Raw genomic sequence first — 20,455 nt, 5'->3', positions numbered from 1 at the left:
TGGTGCAGAGTTGAGTTCAATTCCTGGATATCCTTGTTGACTTTCTGTCTTGTTGATCTGTGTAATGTTGACAGTGGGGTGTTAAAGTCTCCCATTATTATTGTATGGGAGTCTAAGTCTCTTTGTAAGTCTCTAAGGACTTGCTTTATGAATCTGGGTGCTCCTGTATTGGGTGCATATATATTTAGGATAGTTAGCTCTTCCTGATGAATTGATCCCTTTATCATTATGTAATGGCCTTCTTTGTCTCTTTTGATCTTTGATGGTTTAAAGTCTTTTATCAGAGACTAGGATTGCAACCCCTGCTTTTTTTTTGTTTTCCATTTGCTTGGTAGATCTTCCTCCATCCCTTTATTTTGATCGTATGTGTGTCTCTGCATGTGAGATGGGTCTCCTGAATACAGCAAATGGATGGGTCTTGACTCTTTATTCAATTTGCCAGTCTGTGTCTTTTAATTGGAGCATTTAGTCCATTTACATTTAAGGTTAATATTGTTACGTGTGAACTTGATGTTGTCATTATGATATTAGCTGTTTATTTTGCTCGCTAGTTGAGGCAGTTTCTTCCTAGCATTGATGGACTTTGCATTTTGACATGCTTTTGCAATGGGTGGTACCTGTTCCTTTCCATGTTTAGTGCTTCCCTCAGGATCTCTTGTAGGGCAGGCCCGGTGGTGACAAAATCTCTGAGCATTTGCTTGTCTGTAAAGGATTTTATTTCTCCTTCACTTATGAAACTTAGTTTGGCTGGATATGAAATTCTGGGGTAAAAATTCTTTTCTTTAAGAATGTTGAATATTGGCCCCCACTCTATTCTGGCCTATAGAGTTTCTGCCAAGAGATCTGCTGTTAGTCTGATGGGCTTCCCTTTGTGTGTAACCTGACCTTTCTCTCTGGCTGCCCTTAACATTTTTTCCTTCATTTCAACTTTGGTGAATCTGACAATTATGTGTCTTGGAGTTAGTTGCTCTTCTTGAGGAGTATCTTTGTGGCATTCTCTGTATTTCCTGAATTTGAATGTTGGCCTGCCTTACTAGGTTGGGGAAGTTCTCCTGGATGATATCCTGCAAAGTGTTTTCCAAGTTGTTTCCATTTTCCCTGTCACTTTCAGGCACACCAATCAGACATAGATTTGGTCTTTTCACATAATCCTATATTTCTTGGAGGCTTTGTTCCTTTCTTTTTACTCTTTTTTCTCTACACTTCTCGCTTCGTTTCATTCATTTGATCTTTAGTCGCTGATACTCTTTCTTCCAGTTGATCGAGTTGATTAGTGAAGTTTGTGCATTTGTCAAGTAGTTCTCGTGTTATGGTTTTCATCTCTATCAGTTATTTTAAGGACTTCTCTGCATTGGTTATTCTAGTTAACCATTCGTCAAATCTTTTTTCAAGGTTTTTAGTTTCTTTGCACTGGGTATGTAGTTCCTCCTTTAGCTCTGAGAAGTTTGATTGACTGAAGCCTTCTTCTCTCAGCACGTCAAAGTCTTTCTCCGTCCATCTTTGTTCCGTTGCTGGTGATGAGCTGCGTTCCTTTGGAGGGGGAGATGCACTCTGATTTTTTGAATTTCCAGCTTTTCTGCACTGCTTTTTCCCCATCTCTGTGGTTTTATCTGCCTTTGGTCTTTGATGATGGTGACGTACTGATGGGGTTTTGGTGTGGGTGTCCTTTCTGTTTGTTAGTTTTCCTTCTAACAGTCGGGACCCTCAGCTGCAGGTCTGTTGGAGATTGCTTGAGGTTCACTCCAGACCCTGTTTGCCTGGGTATCAGCAGCGGAGGCTGCAGAAAATAGAATATTGCTGAACAGCGAGTGTTGCTGTCTGATTCTTGCTCTGGAAGTTTCGTCACGGGGTGTACCCCGCCTTGTGAGGTGTGAGGTGTCAGTCTGCACCTAGTGGGGGGTGTCTCCCAGTGAGGCTACTCAGTGGTCAGTGACCCACTTGAGCAGGCAGTCTGTCCGTTCTCAGATCTCAACCTCTGTGCTTGGAGATCCACTGCTCTCTCCAAAGCTGTCAGACAGGGGCATTTACCTCTGCTGAAGTTTCTGATGCTTTTTGTTTAGCTATCTTTTTTTTTTTTTTTTTTTTTTTGAGACAGAGTCTCATTCTGTCACCCAGACTGGAGTGCAGTGACTTAATCTTGGCTCATTGCAACCACTGTCTCCCGGGTTCAAGTGATTCTCTTCCCTCAGCCTCCTGAGTAGCTGGGATTTATAGGCACCTGCCACCATGCCCAGCTAATTTTTGTATTTTTAGTAGAAATGGGGTTTCACCATGTTGGTCAGGCTGGTCTTGAACTCCTGACATCATGGTCTGCCCACCTCAGCCTCCCAAAGTGCTGGGATTACAGGTGTGAGCCACTGCCTCTTTTTTTTTTTTTTTTTGACACTTTTAAGTTTTTGTTTAAAATTTTCCCCATCATGGCATTTTTCTTTTCTTTTTAGAATATTTTAATGATTTTTAATTTTATTTTTATTAACAGCCCTTCTCTACCCTACATATTTCATAAGTACCTGTAGAAAACCTTATAGTAGCTGGAACATAGTGGCTCATACCTGTAATAACAGCACTTTGGGATGCTGGGCGGGGAGGATCACTTGAGCCTAGGAGTCTGAGACCAGTCTGGGCAACATAAAGACCCAGTCTGTAGAAAAAAAAATAATAATAAAATAAAAATGAGTGGTCATGTGCACCTGTAGTCCTGGCTATTCTAGAGGGTGAGGTAGTAGGATCACATTAGCCCGGGAGATTGAGGCTACAGTGATGCAGTGAACTGTGATTATATCACTGCGCTTCAGCATGGGAAGCAGAGCAAGACCCTGTCTCAAAAAACAAAACAAAACAAAAAAAACCTTGTAGCCCTACTTTCTTGGACTCATCAGGGTATTCCACAGTCTTGCTGCAACAGGGGAACAGTAATTCTTTCTGCCATTATCTTACTTGACTTTTGGAACAGCTCTGTTAAGTAGGGAGAATTTCCCCCATTGACAAGTGAGGAAGCTAAGGCTTTGGAAGATGGAATGTCTTGCTGAAGGGTAGGAAGTTGCTACAGTGAGGTAGTTGCTAAGCCAGAACTGGAATTCAGACCTGTATCTAGGATGATGTGAGATTCCTCGTCTTAAGACTGTGATCTTTCCAGTGTACCAACTGCCTTTGCAGGATGTCTGCTGGATTCCCTTACCTCCTGAAAGATAGGATTTGACTCTGATTTGTTCTGTTGCCCTTTCCAAATTTCTTTTGCAGTTAGTTTGTTAAAGATATATTGCTGCCTTCTCAACTATCTATGTCAAAGATTTTAAAAGGCCAGAGGTTAGCCTTCAGGACATCTATTTATTTACTTACTTGCCTTGACAATTCCTACTGCAGAGCAGGACATTTAAAGGACAAGAAAGGCTTTATTTCTGCCTTGTCTCTCTCCATGTATGCATTCTTATAGCATGACAAAGATGGAAGTATACAAGTTTTGAAGGCAGGTCTGAGTTCAAATCCCAGTGTTCTATAATATGGACATGATTTGTGATTGAATAAAAAAATTTTTTTATATGTGAGGCATTTGTGAGATAATTTGAAATTTTAACCTAATTGAATATCTATTATCAAGCAGTCAGTAATTTTTTTTGAGTATGACGATGTGGGTGGGTTATAACAAGTCCTTATCTTTTAGAAATACATACGGAAACATTTGTGGATAAAACGTTGGGCTATCTGTTATTTGCTTACAAAACTTGTGGGAGTAGATGGAGTGTGGATTGGGTGGTTGTTGGGACAGGATGATGAGTATGTGATTCTGTCTGCACTTATATATGATTGAAATTCTCCCTAGTATATAGAACTAAACAAGAAAAAAAATCCCACTGTTGGTACTCTCTGTGTTGTTAGGTAATCTACTCGACCTCTCTGAGCTTCAATTTCCTTATCTGTAAAATTGGAAAAATTATAACTATGTTGCAGGTTTGCTGAAAATTAAAGTAACATATATGAAAACGTCTGGCATAAAGCCTGATGTTAGTAGGTGCTCAACCAATGGTTGCTGTTTTGTTGCTGTTACTATTTTAGGAGACTTGGAAAACATTAAATCAGTTGTTATCTCTGAGCCTGGGGTCCATGTTTCCTCAGACAGGGACACATCTCCACTACTAATAGGGTAGTTCTTACTATGTTTCCCAAGAGCATTTTCCTTACCCTTGCTTTCTCCTTCTCCAAAGCTACCTTAAATAAAGGGAGATTTATTATAAAGGAATTTGAGAGTCCATAAAACAGTATCAAGAGATGTAGGTTGGTCTTTTAGTGAAGCAGAACTGGAATGCTTCAGCAACCAAGGTGGCTACTCTGCTTTTTCTGCTTCATCTTCTCTTTCGGTAGATCAAAGGTTGGCAAACTTTTTGTAAAGGGCCAGTTAATAAATATTTTAATTTGTATAGCTTCATACAGACTCTGTTGCAACGACTTAACTCTGCAGTTCTAATGCAAAAGAGCCATACAAAAACAATAGTTGTGACTGTGTTCCAATGAATCTGTACTTATAAGAAAGGGCAGGGAATGCATTTGGCCCATGGACCATAGTTTTTCCATGTCAGCTCTAGACTTCGGCAGATAGCTGCAATTACATGTATTCCATTATAGCAGACTCCAGGTGGCGCTCAGTCCTCAAGTCCACATCACCTGGTAAATTTAGTACTTGTAATTAACTAGCTCTCTTCCAATTCCAGATTCCTAGGGGAAAGGACTTCAATTGAGTCAGGTGTCACTATCCACCTGTGCTGCCTTAAGGGCGGAAATGTGTGGCTAGCAGCCCTCTCTGCAGGGGCTGTGGGTAGTCTCTTCTGAGAAGAAGCAAAGGGTGTGGGTGATGGGCAACTCTTAGAGGAAAAAGGTATGGGGATGGCCTCGGTATGTGCCCCAGGGTGCCCCATAGATCCAGGAAGATCACCTGTTTATTCTGCTTTTATTTCTTATAATCTGTTTTTTTTTATATTGAGGAACTCATTTTTGACAATTAAATATATTTGAGTATGAACTCTAATAAAAAGCTGACTGTAATGCATGGTTTAAAGTTTAAACCTTGTCGAGCAATAACAATCTCTAGATGTCTGTTGTTTCACTCTAATACTTACTGTGGAATTGCACCTGAGTTGTTTTCCTTTTTTTTATGTGCCTAGGAGATCAGCCATAACCTAGGAGTTTGCTACATTTACCTGAAGCAGTTCAACAAGGTAATTTACAGAAGTGGTGATGGATTTCACTGAGGGTGCACTTGTTGTTGCAGAAGTTGTTACCTTGCTCATTTTCTATTATCTCTAGTGCTTGCAGAGGTTTTTGGAACTGAAAATTGAAAGTACCTTTATACATTTTTTTCTGTTTTAATTCTCACTTGTCATTATTCGTCTGTTGTTTTCTGCTTTTAATAAGAATATGGAAAGTTCTAGAAATATGAGGGAAAGACAGTTTTTCTCCTTTCTTCTTTTTCTCTACCTCCAGTTAAATTTCCCAGTTTAGAAACAGATGCTTAATAAAACATAAATATCAAAAAATGGACCCTTAAGTCTTAAAGGTGTAATCATGACCACGTGAGCTATCTCCATGCCCTGACAGCAACTTAGTTTTTAGGGTCATTGCAAATAAATTTTAAATTTTAAGTGGATCTGATTTCTGAGTTTTCAGTTTTTTTTAGTTATTTTCCATGATGAGAATTTATATTTCACTGTGATGAAGCTATAGGCCCCTATATCAGAGAAGACAATTTGAGCTTACCTCAAATTTGATACTCAGGTAAGAAAAAGTATGTATCATAATTTAGGAGTAGACAAAATTATTGAGAGCTCTAAAACTCAGTGATGAGAGCTTCGGGTAGTTCCCTTCATAGAGCTCACAGTTAGTGACTGTGAAGTTTTATTCTCCTTTCTTCAGTGCCACCAGGACTGAGAATCTGAATTGGTTAGTACCCATTTGACAATGTTCAGTTTGTGTCAATTTGCAGACTGGTGTAACCTGTATCCCACACTGGTGTGAAAAAAAATATGCACATTAGCATTTGTAACTTTTCTCCTGAGATAACAATATATGTACATAAAATACATTTAGTGGGCCCCTTAGGTTTTGTAGATGGATCTATAGTTTTATATACTTGGTTAGATTTTTCTCTTCAGAGATGATTTCAAACAGGCACATTTCTTTTTTTTTTTTTTTTTTTGAGACGGAGTCTAGCTCTGCCACCCAGGCTGGAGTGCAGTGGCCGGATCTCAGCTCACTGCAAGCTCCGCCTCCCGGGTTTACGCCATTCTCCTGCCTCAGCCTCCCAAGTAGCTGGGACTACAGGCGCCCGCCTCGTCACCTGGCTAGTTTTTTGTATTTTTTAGTAGAGACGGGGTTTCACCGTGTTAGCCAGGATGGTCTCGATCTCCTGACCTCGTGATCTGCCCGTCTCGGCCTCCCAAAGTGCTGGGATTACAGGCTTGAGCCACCGCGCCCAGCTCAAACAGGCACATTCCTATTCACAGGATTATTCTGAGTCGGGGAGAAGAAGGATTAGTCTTTGGTTGGATCTGTGCTGAGAAGAAATATATTTAGATTTTACTGTACAGCTAACAGGCTAGGCAAATACAGCACCTGGCATTTATATAAATACTTGTTGAATAAGTGAATGACTAAACAAAGCCCTTTTGTTTACTAGAAGGTAAGCTCCTCCAGAGCAAGGAGTTGGTTTTATTAACTCAAATATATCTAGTATCTAGAATAGCAAGCAGTTGGGTAAATAAATGAGAACAATCTATTTATTCATTTATCATCACATTAGTGGGGAAATCGGGGCCTACCATAGGGAAGGTTGTGCACTTGGTCAGTGTTACAGCTGGGATTTAGTTTAGTGTAGTACTCTACGCTGTACTATGATGGCCCTTTTGACTTATGAAGTATGAGTCATAGGTGTGAATATCAGGCAGAAAACATTCAGAAAGGTTAATCATCTTGTATAAATTCTTCCAAGTGGCTCCAGAAGCAGATATCCCATGTTGCCAGCTGTCTTTTCAATAAGGACAGTTTCGGTATGTTTTGGTCTTTGGGTAGTGTGGGCTGTTTGCTGAAATGTGATGTTCCTATGTCAATACAGCAGAAACTATCTTTACATTAGCCATATAAAGGTAGAGTTCATTCAGTGGTAGTGATTTGGTTTCTTTACTTTGTCAAACTTGTCAGGCACAAGACCAGTTGCACAATGCCCTGAATCTTAATAGGCATGATCTGACTTATATAATGCTGGGGAAGATCCACTTGCTGGAGGGAGACTTGGACAAGGCCATTGAAATCTACAAGAAAGCAGTGGAGTAAGTAGTATCTGTTTCCTTTAGAAATGAGAAACTAAAAAAAAAAATTGAGTGGATATGTGAACTCCCAAGCCTAAAAGTGAATATGTTTGATTAATTACTTATTGTATGAGTTAAAGGTTAAGCTGAAGTTTAAGAGCTCCCAATGGCTTCAATAAGGTAGAATGTTTCTTTCTTACCTTTAAGGATGGCTGCTGCTTTAGGTTAGCTGGGCAGCTCTGTTCTACAAGGTCAGCCAGGGATCCAGGTTTCTTCCTTATTAACTCACCATTCCTTAGATTGTTGTCTTCACCTGCATGGTTGTTGCTGAATGTAACATCCACATCCAGGACATGGTGCAAGGAGATGGTATGGGAAGCTAAGTATAGAATAAGCACCTGGCAATATATATATATTTTGAGACAGGATCTTACTCCGTCACTCAGGCTGGAGTGCAGTGGAGAACACAGCTCACTGCTGCCTCAACCTCTTGGGCTCAAGTGATCTTCCTACCTCAGCCTCCCAAGTAGTTGGGACTACAGGCATGTGCCACCATGCCCAGCTAATTTTTAAAAAACTTTTTTTGTGTTGACAAGGTCTCACTATGTTGCCCAGGCTGGTCTTAAACTTCTGGGATTGAGCGATCCTCTTGCCTCAGCCTTCCAAAGTGCTGGGATTACAAGTGTGAGCCACTGCACCTGGCCTTGGTAATAAGTTTTAAATGACCCAGAAATTGCGCACATCGTTCCTGCTTACATTCTATGGTTCAAAACTAGGAGATAGTTGCAAGGGAAGTGGGCAGACATGCAGTCAAGAAGAAGGAAATAACAGATTTAGGAGTTGGCTGATAGTCTGCCATTTTGGTATCATATGTTAACAACAGGTCTTCTGTTTTCAGAGATATTATTAGGGACAGAAATCTCCTGATTGATTTAAAAAAAAAAGAAAAGAAAAGAAACATTTAGCCTTATTAGCATGAGACCAGTATCTTCCCCCCTTCCCCCTTCCCCCTTTTCCCTTCCCCTTCGCCCTTTTCCCTTCCCCTTCCCCTTTTTTCCCTTCTCCTTCCCCCTTTTTCCCTTCCCCCTTTTTTCCCTTCCCCCTTTTTCCCTTCCCCCTTTTTTCCCTTCCCCCTTTTTTCCCTTCCCCTTTTTTCCCTTCCCCTTTTTTCCTTTCCCCCTTTTTTCCCTTCCCCCTTTTCCCTTCCCCTTCCCCCTTTATCCTTTCCCTTTTCCCTTTCCCTTCGCCCTTTTCCCTTCGCCCTTTTCCCTTCGCCCTTTTCCCTTCCCCCTTTTCCCTTCCCCCTTTTCCCTTCCCCCTTTTTCTCCCTCCCTCCCTCCGTCCCTCCCTACTTTTCTCTTTTCTTTTCTTTTCTTCCTTTCCCTCCTTCCCTTTCCTCTTCTTTGTTTCTTTCTTTCCTTTCTTTCTTTCCTTTCTTTCTTTTCTTTCCCCCTCCCCTCCCCTCCCCTCCCCTCTATTTCAACACAGTTTCGCTCTGTCACCCAGGCTTGAGTGCAATGGTGCGATCTTGGCTCACTGCAACCTCTGCCTCCTGGGTTCAAGCGATTGTCATGCCTCAGCCTCCTGAGTAGCTGGGACTACAGGAGCACGCCAGCACGCCCAGCTAATTTTTGCATTTTTAGCAGAGTCAGGGTTTCACCATGTTGGTTGGGCTGGTCTTGAACTCCTGGCCTCAAGTGAGCTGCCTACCTTGGCCTCCCATAGTGCTGGGATTGCAGGCATGAGCCACTGTGCCCGGCCTTGTGTTGTTTCTTTAAATGGAATAGCTGTAGCAAAATGCTTTGTCTCATTTGTTTGGTCACTTAATAGAATGTCTGGTCTGTGGTTCGAGGCTTATTATTCCTAATAATTAGATTCTGAACTAAACTTAGATTTCTATTAATTTATTAATCATCTTTATCTTCTACCATGGTAGTAAATTTCCTGGTTATGTGAGTCACAACACTGCTTTCTGAATTTTCTTCGACCATATTTTGTGTCTAAAACAGAAAAATCACTTGATTTGTTAAGCTACAGAAGAGACTTTTGTCATCAAGAGGTTATATATATGGGCAAGTAGTAAGGAGCCATGTAACATGTTAAGTGCCTCTGTGGTGCTAGGTAGTAGCACTGATCCCTGACTCCTGCCTTTTAGGGGTTGGCTCTTTGAGATTAGCATACATAAATCCCAAGGGGAACGTTCTTCCAGTAACCGATCAAGGACTTCAGTCACTAAATTTCCCAAGGGAGAAATATGGACAGCTAAAATTTGAAGCCTTACTGAGAAGATAGAGACCATAGTTCATGACCTACAGCTTTGAAGAGAGTAGTCATGTTGTAGTGGGAAAGCCGATATTGCTAAAATTACAGAAGCTGCCTGGCTTTGGGGAGGGAAGTGATCAAAATGGATGTTTATTATGGCAGAAAGTGAAAGGCAGATTCCCAGTTGAATTGAGAAAGCTCTGTTTGGTCAGCTCAGGCCTCCCCTGGCTGGGGCTTTGCATCTTCTGGTTCAGGTCTTCCTATAGGTAACCCATGCCCTGTATCATTCCTTAGAAGCAGAAGACATTGTTCATAGCCCTTTGGTGTTTTACTCTTGAAACTGTCTGATGATCCTATAGGCAGATCATCTCAACTCAGTGTTGCCTTAGTTTTGTGACAAAGACAAATATTAGTGAGGGATTGAGCAGACAGATAATACTTTACGTACATCAGTGTTTACTCCCAAAGGTCAGTAGCACCTTCTTTCCTAGGATTGGTATGTATCTTCCTTCTTTGGTTTAGTTTGGCTACTTGGTATAGCTCTTTGTTTAAGTGGAGAGAACAGTATTAAGGGCCTTGGGATCCTAAATTACATAGAAAATTATGCTGCCTGGCATTGTAGGCACAATGAGAATAGAAAAAAAAAAAATCCCACAAGAAAGGACTGGTGAAACTATGTGTGTTATAGACTGACTTGGTTTATAAAGCGTTGTTCTTTATCAGTGTGACCGAGACAGTCATGCAGAACATTCCATAGGTTCTTTCTTAGGACTTCTACCCTAAGAAAGGAATCTGAATTCTAAGCCCCATTTTTCTTGCTGAGCAGTTTTCCCTATCACCAGGGTTGAGATGACCTACTTTTGATGGCAGTTCCCAAACTGCCTTCAGGTATTTCCTTGGGGAGGAAGAGGCTCAGTGGGGTCTGTCAAGTATTGCACAAGGGCATATTACCGTGCATGTGTCTCTGTGTTTCTCATCTACATGTTGTTTTCCCTCTGAGCATCTCTATGTTGCAGGTTCTCACCAGAAAATACAGAGCTTCTTACAACTTTAGGATTACTCTACTTACAGGTAATGAAAACTCTTTACTCATTCATGCATTGATATTAGAAATGCTTTAGGGTTTGTGTGTATGGTGGTTTTCCTGCATTCTGATATTTATTTTACTAAAGGTCATATAAAGTTCATGAACTACACTCTCTCTATTTGATACTCTTTGCTAAAGGAATTATTTTTCTGCATTTAAATTGGAAGCAATTCTATTTTAGCCTAGTTCAATTACAATTTTTATGTAGGCTGGGTGTGGTCTCATGCCTATAATACCAGCACTTTGGGAGGCTAAGGCTGCTGGATCAATTGAGCTCAGGAGTTGGAGACCAGCCAGTGAGACCCTGTCTCTACAAAAAAATACAAAAATTAGCCAGGCATGGTGGCATGCGTCTCTAGTCCCAGCTACTTGGGAGGCTGCGATGGGAAGATTGCTTGAACTCGGAAGGCAGAGGTTGCAGTGAGCTGAGATTGAGCCACTGCACTCCAGCCTGGGTGACAGAGCCAGATCCTGTCTCAAATTCTTATGCCATCCAGGAAAGAGCATATATGAGAAATAACTCTGGTCTTGGAGGCTGTTATTTTGTTGTGAGGAGAGAAACGGATACAAGTGAGCACTTCTTAGGGCTTTGGGGCAAAGCCATTTCTTTTGATCTTTCTTCCCAGCCAGGGTCTTACTGGAAAGAGAGAAGGCAAAGTATACTTTATCTAGAATAAGAAGTTTTCTGTCCCCTCCACATTCCTGAATGTGAATGGGATTATTTTAGCTCCATTGATTCTCTGACTGAGGACCCAGGGCCCAGGTATCCAAAGGGCTTTTCCCCCTTCCCCAGTACACACATTTGCCAAGTTCCTTGTTCAGCTGATTCTGCCTCCAGCCCTGCCTCTATGGTGGCCTTTATGTCTATTTCATTTTTCTCTAAAAGGAATCAGGAGCTTAACCCTGGGTCTTCCTGGGCTTTGGCTTGGGAGGTAGGCTCCACAGGAGATGAGGATACCCAGCTCATTTCCTGCCAAGAGGCATTAATGTGGAACAGTACTAGTGTGGCAGAAATGGTTCTTATCAAATAGATACTTTGACCTTATCAGGGGACAGACGAACACAAATAGAAGGAAAACCAAGACTGTGGGGATTTTTAGTTTTCTTTCTTTATTATCTGGTAACTGTAGCTGCTTTTTTTTTTTTTTTTTTCTTTTTCATCAGGAGAACTCAAAAAAGTCAGAGCATTTCTGTTCTGGGTGATGGCCACTGTGTTTTTTTTTTTTTTGAGACAGAGTTTCACTCTTTTTGCCTAGGTTGGAGTGCAATGGCACAATTTCAGCTCACCACAACCTCTGCCTCCTGGGTTCAAGCGATTCCCCTGCCTCAGCCTCCTGAGTAGCTGGGATTACAGGCATGCACCACCATGCCTGGGTAATTTTGTATTTTTAATAGAGATGGGGTTTCTCCATGTTGGTCAGGCTGGTCTCGAACTCCTGACCTGAGGTGATCCACCCACCTCAGCCTCCCAAAGTGCTGGGATTATAGGTGTGAGCCACCACGCCTGGTCTGGCCAGATTCTTTTAACTGCCTATCTCCTTGCTGATGTAAATTGTCTTGTTTGCTTTTTTTTCCAAGCTCGGCATTTACCAGAAGGCATTTGAACATCTTGGCAATGCACTGACTTATGACCCTACCAATTACAAGGTATTACAGACATGAAGGCTCTGGCCTTCAGATAGATGGTCCCACTGCTTCTAGAGGTCATCTGACCCTGGAAAGCAAAGGAATAGCTTCTTAAATTTGGATACCTGAGAAATAGAAAAAATATAAATATAAGGTGGTTCTTCTTATTTGAAAGTATTGTCAAGTATGCTCTACTTATCTTCTAAAAGTGCACATTTGTTATAATAGACGTGTAACCCCTGCAGAAAGCAGAATCATAGTCCTAGTAAAGCTTATGTGTTACTTAGGAAATTAGCAATGCCTCCACAACTGTTGTCAAAAATAAATCTGCTGGGCATGGTGGCTTATGCCTGTAATCCCAGCACTTTGGAATGCTGAGGCAGGAGGATCACTTGAGGCCAGGAGTTCAAAACCAGGATGGGCAACGTAGTTAGACCCCCATCTCTACAAAAAAAAAAAAAGTTATTATTCAGGCATGGTGGCACACATCTGTAGTCCTAGATACTCAGAAGTTGGAAGAGGGAAGATCATTTGAGCCAAGGAGTTTGAGGCTACAGTAGGCCATGATGGCACCACTGTACTCCAGCCTGTGTGACAGAGTGAGACCCTGTCTCTAAAAGGCAACAATAATCATGTTGAAATGACTTCTAAGTCTTAATGATTTGATATTACAACTTTTGTCTAGATGTGACTTGGGGAATGAGAAGGAATAGCATCAAATGGATGAGTATCATTGAGGAGATGCAGCAAGACAAGCTGTTTATAGAAGGATACAAACTGAGTTCTGATTTAGGAAGTAATATTAGCCTCTCAGCTCCCACCTTGATACCTTTCCTTAGAGAAATGAAAGGGCTGGGCTGATGAAGCCTAAAGCTGACTCACCCTCTGTTCTATGGTAGGAAGAAATGTACCTTAAGTAGCCACGTACAGGTGTATTTCAGGTGTCTAGAACACTTGGTGTACCGGGCTGCAGAGAACAGATTAAAGGAAGTTAAAATTAATCAAAGGGTTCTGGTATTCATTCTGAAATATTGACTTTCCTGGCTAGAAGTAGGAAACAGATGGGTAAAGCAAGTAAAATTTTATCTTTTTTTTTTTTTTTTTTTTTGTGCTGTGCCAGAGAGAGCCACAGTGTAGGGTGCAAGGACATTCCTCAGGAATATTTGTCCGAGTAGCTTGGATATATTATTTATGTCCCTGGAAGAAATTTTTCAGTCCCATCTGTGCTGATGGGCCTGCTAAGTATAGACTCAGGAAGGCTGCCTCACTGCTACAGCCTTTTGGGAATGACTGAATTACTTTCTATGTGCCGTGTTTTCAGGACATCTTGGCAGCAGGCAGCATGATGCAGACCCACGGGGACTTTGATGTTGCCCTCACCAAATACAGAGTTGTGGCTTGTGCTGTTCCAGAAAGTCCTCCACTCTGGAATAACATTGGAATGTGTTTCTTTGGCAAGAAGAAATATGTGGCGGTGAGCGTCCCCTCATGTTCTTTGTTTGCATTCATATATGTGGTTATTGGTCTGTTTAGCTTGCCCCTCATTGAGTGCCCCTTCTGTCTCATAGGCCATCAGCTGCCTGAAACGAGCCAACTACTTGGCACCCTTCGATTGGAAGATTCTGTATAATTTGGGCCTTGTCCATCTGACCATGCAGCAGTATGCATCAGCTTTTCATTTTCTCAGTGCGGCCATCAACTTCCAGCCAAAGATGGGGGAGCTCTACATGCTCTTGGCAGGTAAGAAACATTTATGTGGAAAACTCTGCCATCTGTAATGAGGGAAAAATGGATTAGAATCATGGAAGATCAGTGGCTGTCTCATAGGAGCCATTCCCTTAGAGATCCTATAGGAATCTGGATTACTGTCCTGGAGCTTGAAGAAATAGATAAAAGATGACAAAGGAACTTGGTTGTTTCTCACTTGGGGGAGTTTCACTCAGAGACCAACAGGTTAAATAAAGATCATCCCTAGTTCACCTTTTACCAATTTTTTCCTCTTGCCTTGACAATTCATTTGTATATATATTGAGTCCAACTAAGTTCCAGATAGCAAGTGTTAAGAGCTTGGGTTTTAGGTGGGGTCCTGCCTCTACTACTTATTATATGTACCAAGGGCTGATGTGAGGATTGCATGATTAAGCACTCAATTAATGATACTGGTTTTGTTGAAATACTGATTTTTGAAAACGGTTGGTTTTACTGTGGTTATATAATTGGTCTATTATTATCAATACTGTTGTTACTATAATTGGCCCCTAGTTGGTACTTCTAAGTCAAGCTACCTTATGTTGAAACCCTTATCTCTTCTGAACATGTTATGTAGAATGCTGTTCTCTTCCTGAAACTCCATTTTATGCCATGCACATACTAAAATTATCATAAAAATAAGTTAAAATTAATCAAACACTTTAAAAATTATGCACAACCATTTTAATTTTAAAGTACTGACTAAATAGTCTTCCTAGGAAATTTTTTCTCCATATACATTTACTTACTAAATGTAAGACCCAAAGCAGCTATCCATGTCCTCATTTGGCAGTGGTCTTCCAGTGGCTTTTTGTTTATTATTGTGGGGTTCTTATTCAAAAGAGAAAGCTTGCAAAAGCAATTGAGTCATGGTTATTTGAGGGTTGCCTGAATACAAAGATAACTGCTTTAAAAAAACAACAGCAACATAGGTTTTATTATTATTATTCAGATATGGTATGGGCAACAGATCAGAAGACATCTGCCACTAGAAAGATAGTCTGTTACAATTCCTGAGAAGGAGGGCATGCCACACCATGCAGGGCCACATGGGGAAGCACCAGGTCAATCAGAAGGTGGAAGGAGCAAGGGGTAAATGTGGGCACGATTCTTTATTGTAGTTTTCATGGGTAGAAATCCCCATACCTGATAGTTATTTTTTTTTCTGGCCCTCCCCGCTCCTCCAGTAAGCTCCAGTGTCTGTTTCCCTTTCTGTTTCCATGTGTTCTCATCATTTAGCTCTTACAGTGAGAACAGGATTTGGTTTTCCGTCCTGCATTAGTTTGCTAAGGATGATGGCCTCCAGCTCCATCTATGTTGCTGCAAAGGACATGATCTTGTTCTTTTGTATGACTGTGTAGTATTCCATGGTGTACATTTACATTTTGTTTATCCAGAATGGGCATTTAGGTTGATTTTACATCTTTGCTATTGTGAATAGTGCTGCATTGAACACACACATGCATGTGTCTTTACGGCAGAACGATTTATATTTCTTTGGGCATATACCCAGTAATGGGATTGCTGGGTTGAATGGTAGTTCTGTTTTTAGCTCTTGGGGGAATTGCCACACTGCTTTCCACAATGGTTGAACTAATTTACACTCCCATCAACAGTGTATAAGCATTCCCTTTTCTCTGCAGCCTCACCAGAATGTTACCTTTTGAGTTTTTAGTAATAGCCATTCTGACTGGTGTGACATGGTTATCTCATTGTGGTTTTGATTTGCATTTCCCTAATCAGTGATACTGAGCTTTTTTTCATATGCTTGTTGGCTGCAGTATGTCTTCTTTTGAACAGTGTCTGTTTATGTCCTTTTCCCACTTTAACAGGATTGTGTTTTTCTTGTAAATTTGCTTAAGTTCCTTATAGATCCTGGATATTAGACCTGCATGGTTTGCAAATATTTTCTCCCACTTTGTAGGTTGTCTGTTTACTGTGTTGATAGTTTCTTTAGATAGCTGGGTTCTAATGGGACATAGAAATGTAAACAGCCATGATGGAAGGCACAGCAGCAATGCTAACTTTACAAAGTAGAGATGGCTTTCAAACTGGATCCTGAACAACAAGCTAGAATGGAATAGCACAGAATGGTTGAGGAGCCACATGAACAAAGGCATGCAGCCATGAAACCGCAGTGTCCCTTGCTGTTAGTGGGCGGTAGTGTTAGAGAATATGATAGGAGATGAGTCAGGAAAGATATTCTGGGGTCAGATTATGGAAGTCATGCATACAGTGCAAGGACTTTATCTTAGAGGCCGTGTTTGTCCAGCTGTATTCCTAGATCTCCTTTTAGGTGCTTGGTAGGAGTGAATGCATAGCTGGTGGGGAGGTGGAATGGGCAGGGCTTCCAGAGCAGCTGTTTTTGTTTTATATATGAGGTGTCAAGGAAATACTGATTTTAAAAAGTCGGAGTGTTTTATTGCTAAATGAAAGGGTAAAGATCATAGTTGTAGATGTGGGGAGCCAGTGAGGATTCCTAAGTAGGATGGTAATGTGGTCAGATTTATAAGTCAGTGAGATACCTGGCAGCACTGTGGAAAGTGGAATGGAGGCAGTGGGGACATTGACACTGGGGGATAAATGGAAAGCCTGAAACTACTTGGGCCTGAATAACGGCAGTGTCAGAAAAGAAACTGCAAAAAAGGATGCACAGAACCTGGCAACTGATTGACTGTAGAAGGGATTGTTGAAGATAGCACCGGGTATCTAAGCTGACTTAGTAAACTCCGGTGCCATGAGCTGAGTGGGTGAAGTTTACTTTGGGGGCAGTCTTTAATACTACTTTTGTCTTCTAAGCTGAGCTCTCCAGCTGCAATGCTTTCTTTGTTGCAGTGGCTCTGACCAATCTGGAAGATATAGAGAATGCCAAGAGAGCCTACGCAGAAGCAGTCCACCTGGATAAGTATGCACTTGGTTGAGAATGGTACTGGGGGTGTCGGACTCTCCAAAGCCATGAGGTGGTACCATAGCATCGGTGCTGCCTGAGTCAGCCCAGCTTTTCCTCTGTGGCATTAGTACACAGCAGACCTCAGTGTGGAGAGATGTGTCTCCTAAGTATGTGTTGGCTCAGCAGGAATTGAGAAATTGTTTCCAGTCCCAAACTGAGTAATCAGGAGGCTAGAGAAAGTCCGAACTGGCAGTGGGCTTGGGTTGCTGATAGCTGTGGGCTAGCTGGAATATCAGATAGGACTCTGGGCTGTTTAATTGAAGATAAACTTGACTCTTCCAGGATTTACTCCACTGGTATCTTCCAGACAGCAGGGTAGAGATTCCTTTTTCAACCCTGGCCTAGGTAGTCGCTGTTGAGGGCTGACATGCCAGACTTGGTCCCAATACCAGCTTTGCTCATTAGGCCATTGATTGATTCCTTGATTCTTCTCGACAGGTCTGCTTAGCACATATGTTCCTACCTTGCTACATAATGGAGAAATCTCTACTTAACCAGTTTTGTTTTGTTTTTGTGTAATGAGAAGGATCTCTGAATGACCATTGGTTGCAAAGCCCCCAGCTCCATCGAATCCCTGTCTGTCTGCCATAGGTGTAACCCTTTAGTAAACCTGAACTATGCTGTGCTGCTGTACAACCAGGGCGAGAAGAAGAACGCCCTGGCCCAATATCAGGAGATGGAGAAGAAAGTCAACCTACTCAAGGACAGTAGCTCTGTGGAATTTGACTCTGAGGTAAGTCTTTTATTAGCTCCCAAGAGTCATAAGTAAGCTCTCAGGAAACGTTCAAAAATCAAGCCCAAATACTCCAAATCCAAGGTATTACACATTCATGGCTCTTCTGGCTTTGATGTTCCCAGCAGCATGAGTTCATCAATTAATAACAGCCTGAGAAGAACTTTCCTAGAATAATAATAAAAGGAAATTCAGGCTTACTGAGTTGTTATTGCTAATTCAACTCATCAAAGTTGAGGTCTGTGTCTGTCTGTAGCTTCCTTCTATTTCACTTTTTTTTTTTTTTTTTTGAGATGGAATCTTGCTCTGTTGCCCAGGATGGAGTGCAGTGGCGCAATCTCTGTTCACTACAACCTCCGTCTCCCGGGTTCAAGCAATTCTCCTGCCGCAGCCTCCCACGTAACTGGGACTACAGGCGTGTGCCACCAGGCCCAGCTAATTTTTCTATTTTTAGTAGAGATGGGGTTTTACCATGTTGGCCAGGATGGTCTCAATCTCTTGACCTTTGTGATCCATGTGCCCAGCCCTATTTCACTTCTTGTAGGAAATAAACATTTAGCCCAGTAATGCACCAGGCTTGAATTTTTGGGTTTTGAGATCCTGTGTGAACCACCGTGCCATCCATTAAAGGCAATCTGTATTCTTTGCTGTTTTGTAAGTACTTCCTGCCTCAACTGCTAGTACGACCAGACACTATTTCAGCTAAAACCCCAGCTGGAAGAACAAAGAAGTGGGTTGGCTTGTCTCTGACAGTCATGCTTTTCGTTCTTTTACTTCCTTTGTGGACACAAGATGGTGGAGATGGCTCAGAAGTTGGGAGCTGCTCTCCAGGTTGGAGAGGCACTGGTCTGGACTAAACCAGTTAAAGATCCCAAATCAAAGCACCGGACCACTTCAACCAGCAAACCTGCCAGTTTCCAGCAGCCTCTGGGCTCTAATCAAGCTCTAGGACAGGCAATGTCTTCAGCAGCTGCATACAGGACACTCCCCTCAGGTAGGACCATACAGAGCTCCACGAAGACCTAGCAGGTACAAGCCACATGTGTCAGCAAAGAGATTATAGCTTTCAGTGAGGTTCTCTTCAGACTCATAACATGTCCAATGTAGTATTGGCCACAAGGGGAGAAAAAAACCACAGGGTGGCTAAATTGGCACTTGTTTCCTTAAGGCAAGCTATGTAGTAGGTAACAGCTACTCAGAGTTAGTTGGATGGTCAATACACTGGTCTTTCCAATTTGAGCAATACATTATTAAGTGTATCCTGTTATGCAATGTTTAATTTTTACTGCTTTATCAGAAGTTGACGTAATTAAATATTTTTCAGTGACTCATTGAAGGCAAACTTGACTGTTGCTTTATTTCTCAGTTATAGTCTTCCCTCATAGCCAAGGGGTCAGTCCCACTGGTTCCAGAAAATATGGGGTTTCCTCTTGAACTCTAACAGCAAAAAAGAATGATTTCTTCTGAAATTGTGGAACATGAGGATTCAAGTTTTTATTTTGTTACTAGGTGCTGGAGGAACATCCCAGTTCACAAAGCCCCCATCTCTTCCTCTGGAGCCAGAGCCTGCCATGGAATCAAGTCCAACTGAAACATCAGAACAAATAAGAGAGAAATAAGAATAGAATGAATGACCCCGAAGTAGGGTTTTCTTGGGCGAGGATGTGCTGGATTAGGAAATGTGACATGGCACAGGCAGAGTGGCACCCACCACAGAACAGAGTATGTGTTATGATTACGAGGAGCCAGCAGTTGAGCTTAAGGTCCTTCTACCTACCTGGTATTGGCATTTGAGGTAGGAAACCCTCTATTGCCCCACAAACCAGGAAAAGTGAAAAGACAGCACAGTTCCTTTAAGAACCGGCAACAAGGCTGGAGGCTGTATGTATGCAGCAGAGTCAGCAAGGTATATGATGCTGTCTTTCAAAAGGACTTTTCTCTCCTAGCTGACTGACCCCTTCCTTAGTTCAAGAAACTAAGACATCTGTTGAGTAGCCCTGTGATGACAAAGCCTTGGTTTAACTGGGGTGATCCTTAGGTTGTGAGGTTTATTAGTCCCCAAGGCAAACATAAATATTAGATGAATAATCCAACTTTAATAGTATACATTTAAAAGAAAAAAAATAAAAGTCCCGTAAGTTGAGGCCCAGCCTGGTGAGTACTGCAGCTGCATTTGCCCAAAGGGAATCCAGAACAAGTCCCTCCCTGTATTTTGTTCTTGAGAGGGGTCAGTCTAGAAGCCAGATCCTATCAGTATGAGGAGCAGCAGCCCAGGGTTGTCTGGCTCAGCACCAAGGATTTTTTTTTAAAAAGGAAGAGTTTCTTAGATGAGTAATTGTTATTGAAGACAGTCAGTGATAACCACTGACCAGATGCTATCAATACACTATGTGCCGTTTTTAGAATAGAGATTATGTATCATCATTCCTTTGGAGAAAATTGTTATTCAGGTATAAAAACGAGATCAAAATAAAAACTTGAACCTGTGATCACAGTCTTCCCTTATCTGTGTCTAAACCTATTTTGAAATTGGAGGAGGAACCTCAAGGCCAAGTTCCTACTTGGTACGGGCATGGTAAGCCAGCAATTTGCTTACTGAGGGCCAGTCCCCATTTTGCACTGAAAGTGCCCTTTAATCACCATAATTTAAAGATAGAAAACTTACCTACTACCAAACCAAACTGTCCGGAGTTATTTTATTACAGAGTCTGTTTTGACATTGAAGCAACAGCTAACTGAGCAGGAGCCCCTTC

General features: G+C 41.7%; 1 protein-coding gene across 8 annotated transcripts in view; it reads left to right on the top strand.

Moving 5' to 3' along the window:
* BBS4 (Bardet-Biedl syndrome 4) overlaps positions 1 to 20,191 on the top strand; it is a 393,503-nt gene extending 373,312 nt beyond the window's left edge. For 6 of the 8 annotated variants that reach the window (XM_030930215.1, XM_030930214.1, XM_030930213.1 and 3 more), the window contains 10 exons: positions 5,157 to 5,210; positions 7,189 to 7,316; positions 10,574 to 10,628; positions 12,223 to 12,291; positions 13,592 to 13,744; positions 13,839 to 14,010; positions 16,855 to 16,924; positions 17,561 to 17,702; positions 18,495 to 18,696; positions 19,212 to 20,191. In XM_030930215.1, coding sequence (XP_030786075.1) covers positions 5,157 to 5,210; positions 7,189 to 7,316; positions 10,574 to 10,628; positions 12,223 to 12,291; positions 13,592 to 13,744; positions 13,839 to 14,010; positions 16,855 to 16,924; positions 17,561 to 17,702; positions 18,495 to 18,696; positions 19,212 to 19,321 — 1,155 coding nt within the window. In that variant the 3' untranslated portion in view covers positions 19,322 to 20,191. The remainder of the gene's footprint in view (positions 1 to 5,156; positions 5,211 to 7,188; positions 7,317 to 10,573; positions 10,629 to 12,222; positions 12,292 to 13,591; positions 13,745 to 13,838; positions 14,011 to 16,854; positions 16,925 to 17,560; positions 17,703 to 18,494; positions 18,697 to 19,211) is intronic. The other 2 variants (XM_030930217.1, XM_030930216.1) reach the window with 1 other exon arrangement.
* The last annotated feature ends 264 nt before the right edge of the window (positions 20,192 to 20,455 follow it).

This window comes from Rhinopithecus roxellana, chromosome 5, assembly GCF_007565055.1.
Source record: "Rhinopithecus roxellana isolate Shanxi Qingling chromosome 5, ASM756505v1, whole genome shotgun sequence".
Lineage (NCBI taxonomy): Eukaryota > Metazoa > Chordata > Mammalia > Primates > Cercopithecidae > Rhinopithecus > Rhinopithecus roxellana.
Note: the sequence above shows the minus strand (reverse complement) of the source record. Positions and strands in the feature narration are given on the sequence as shown.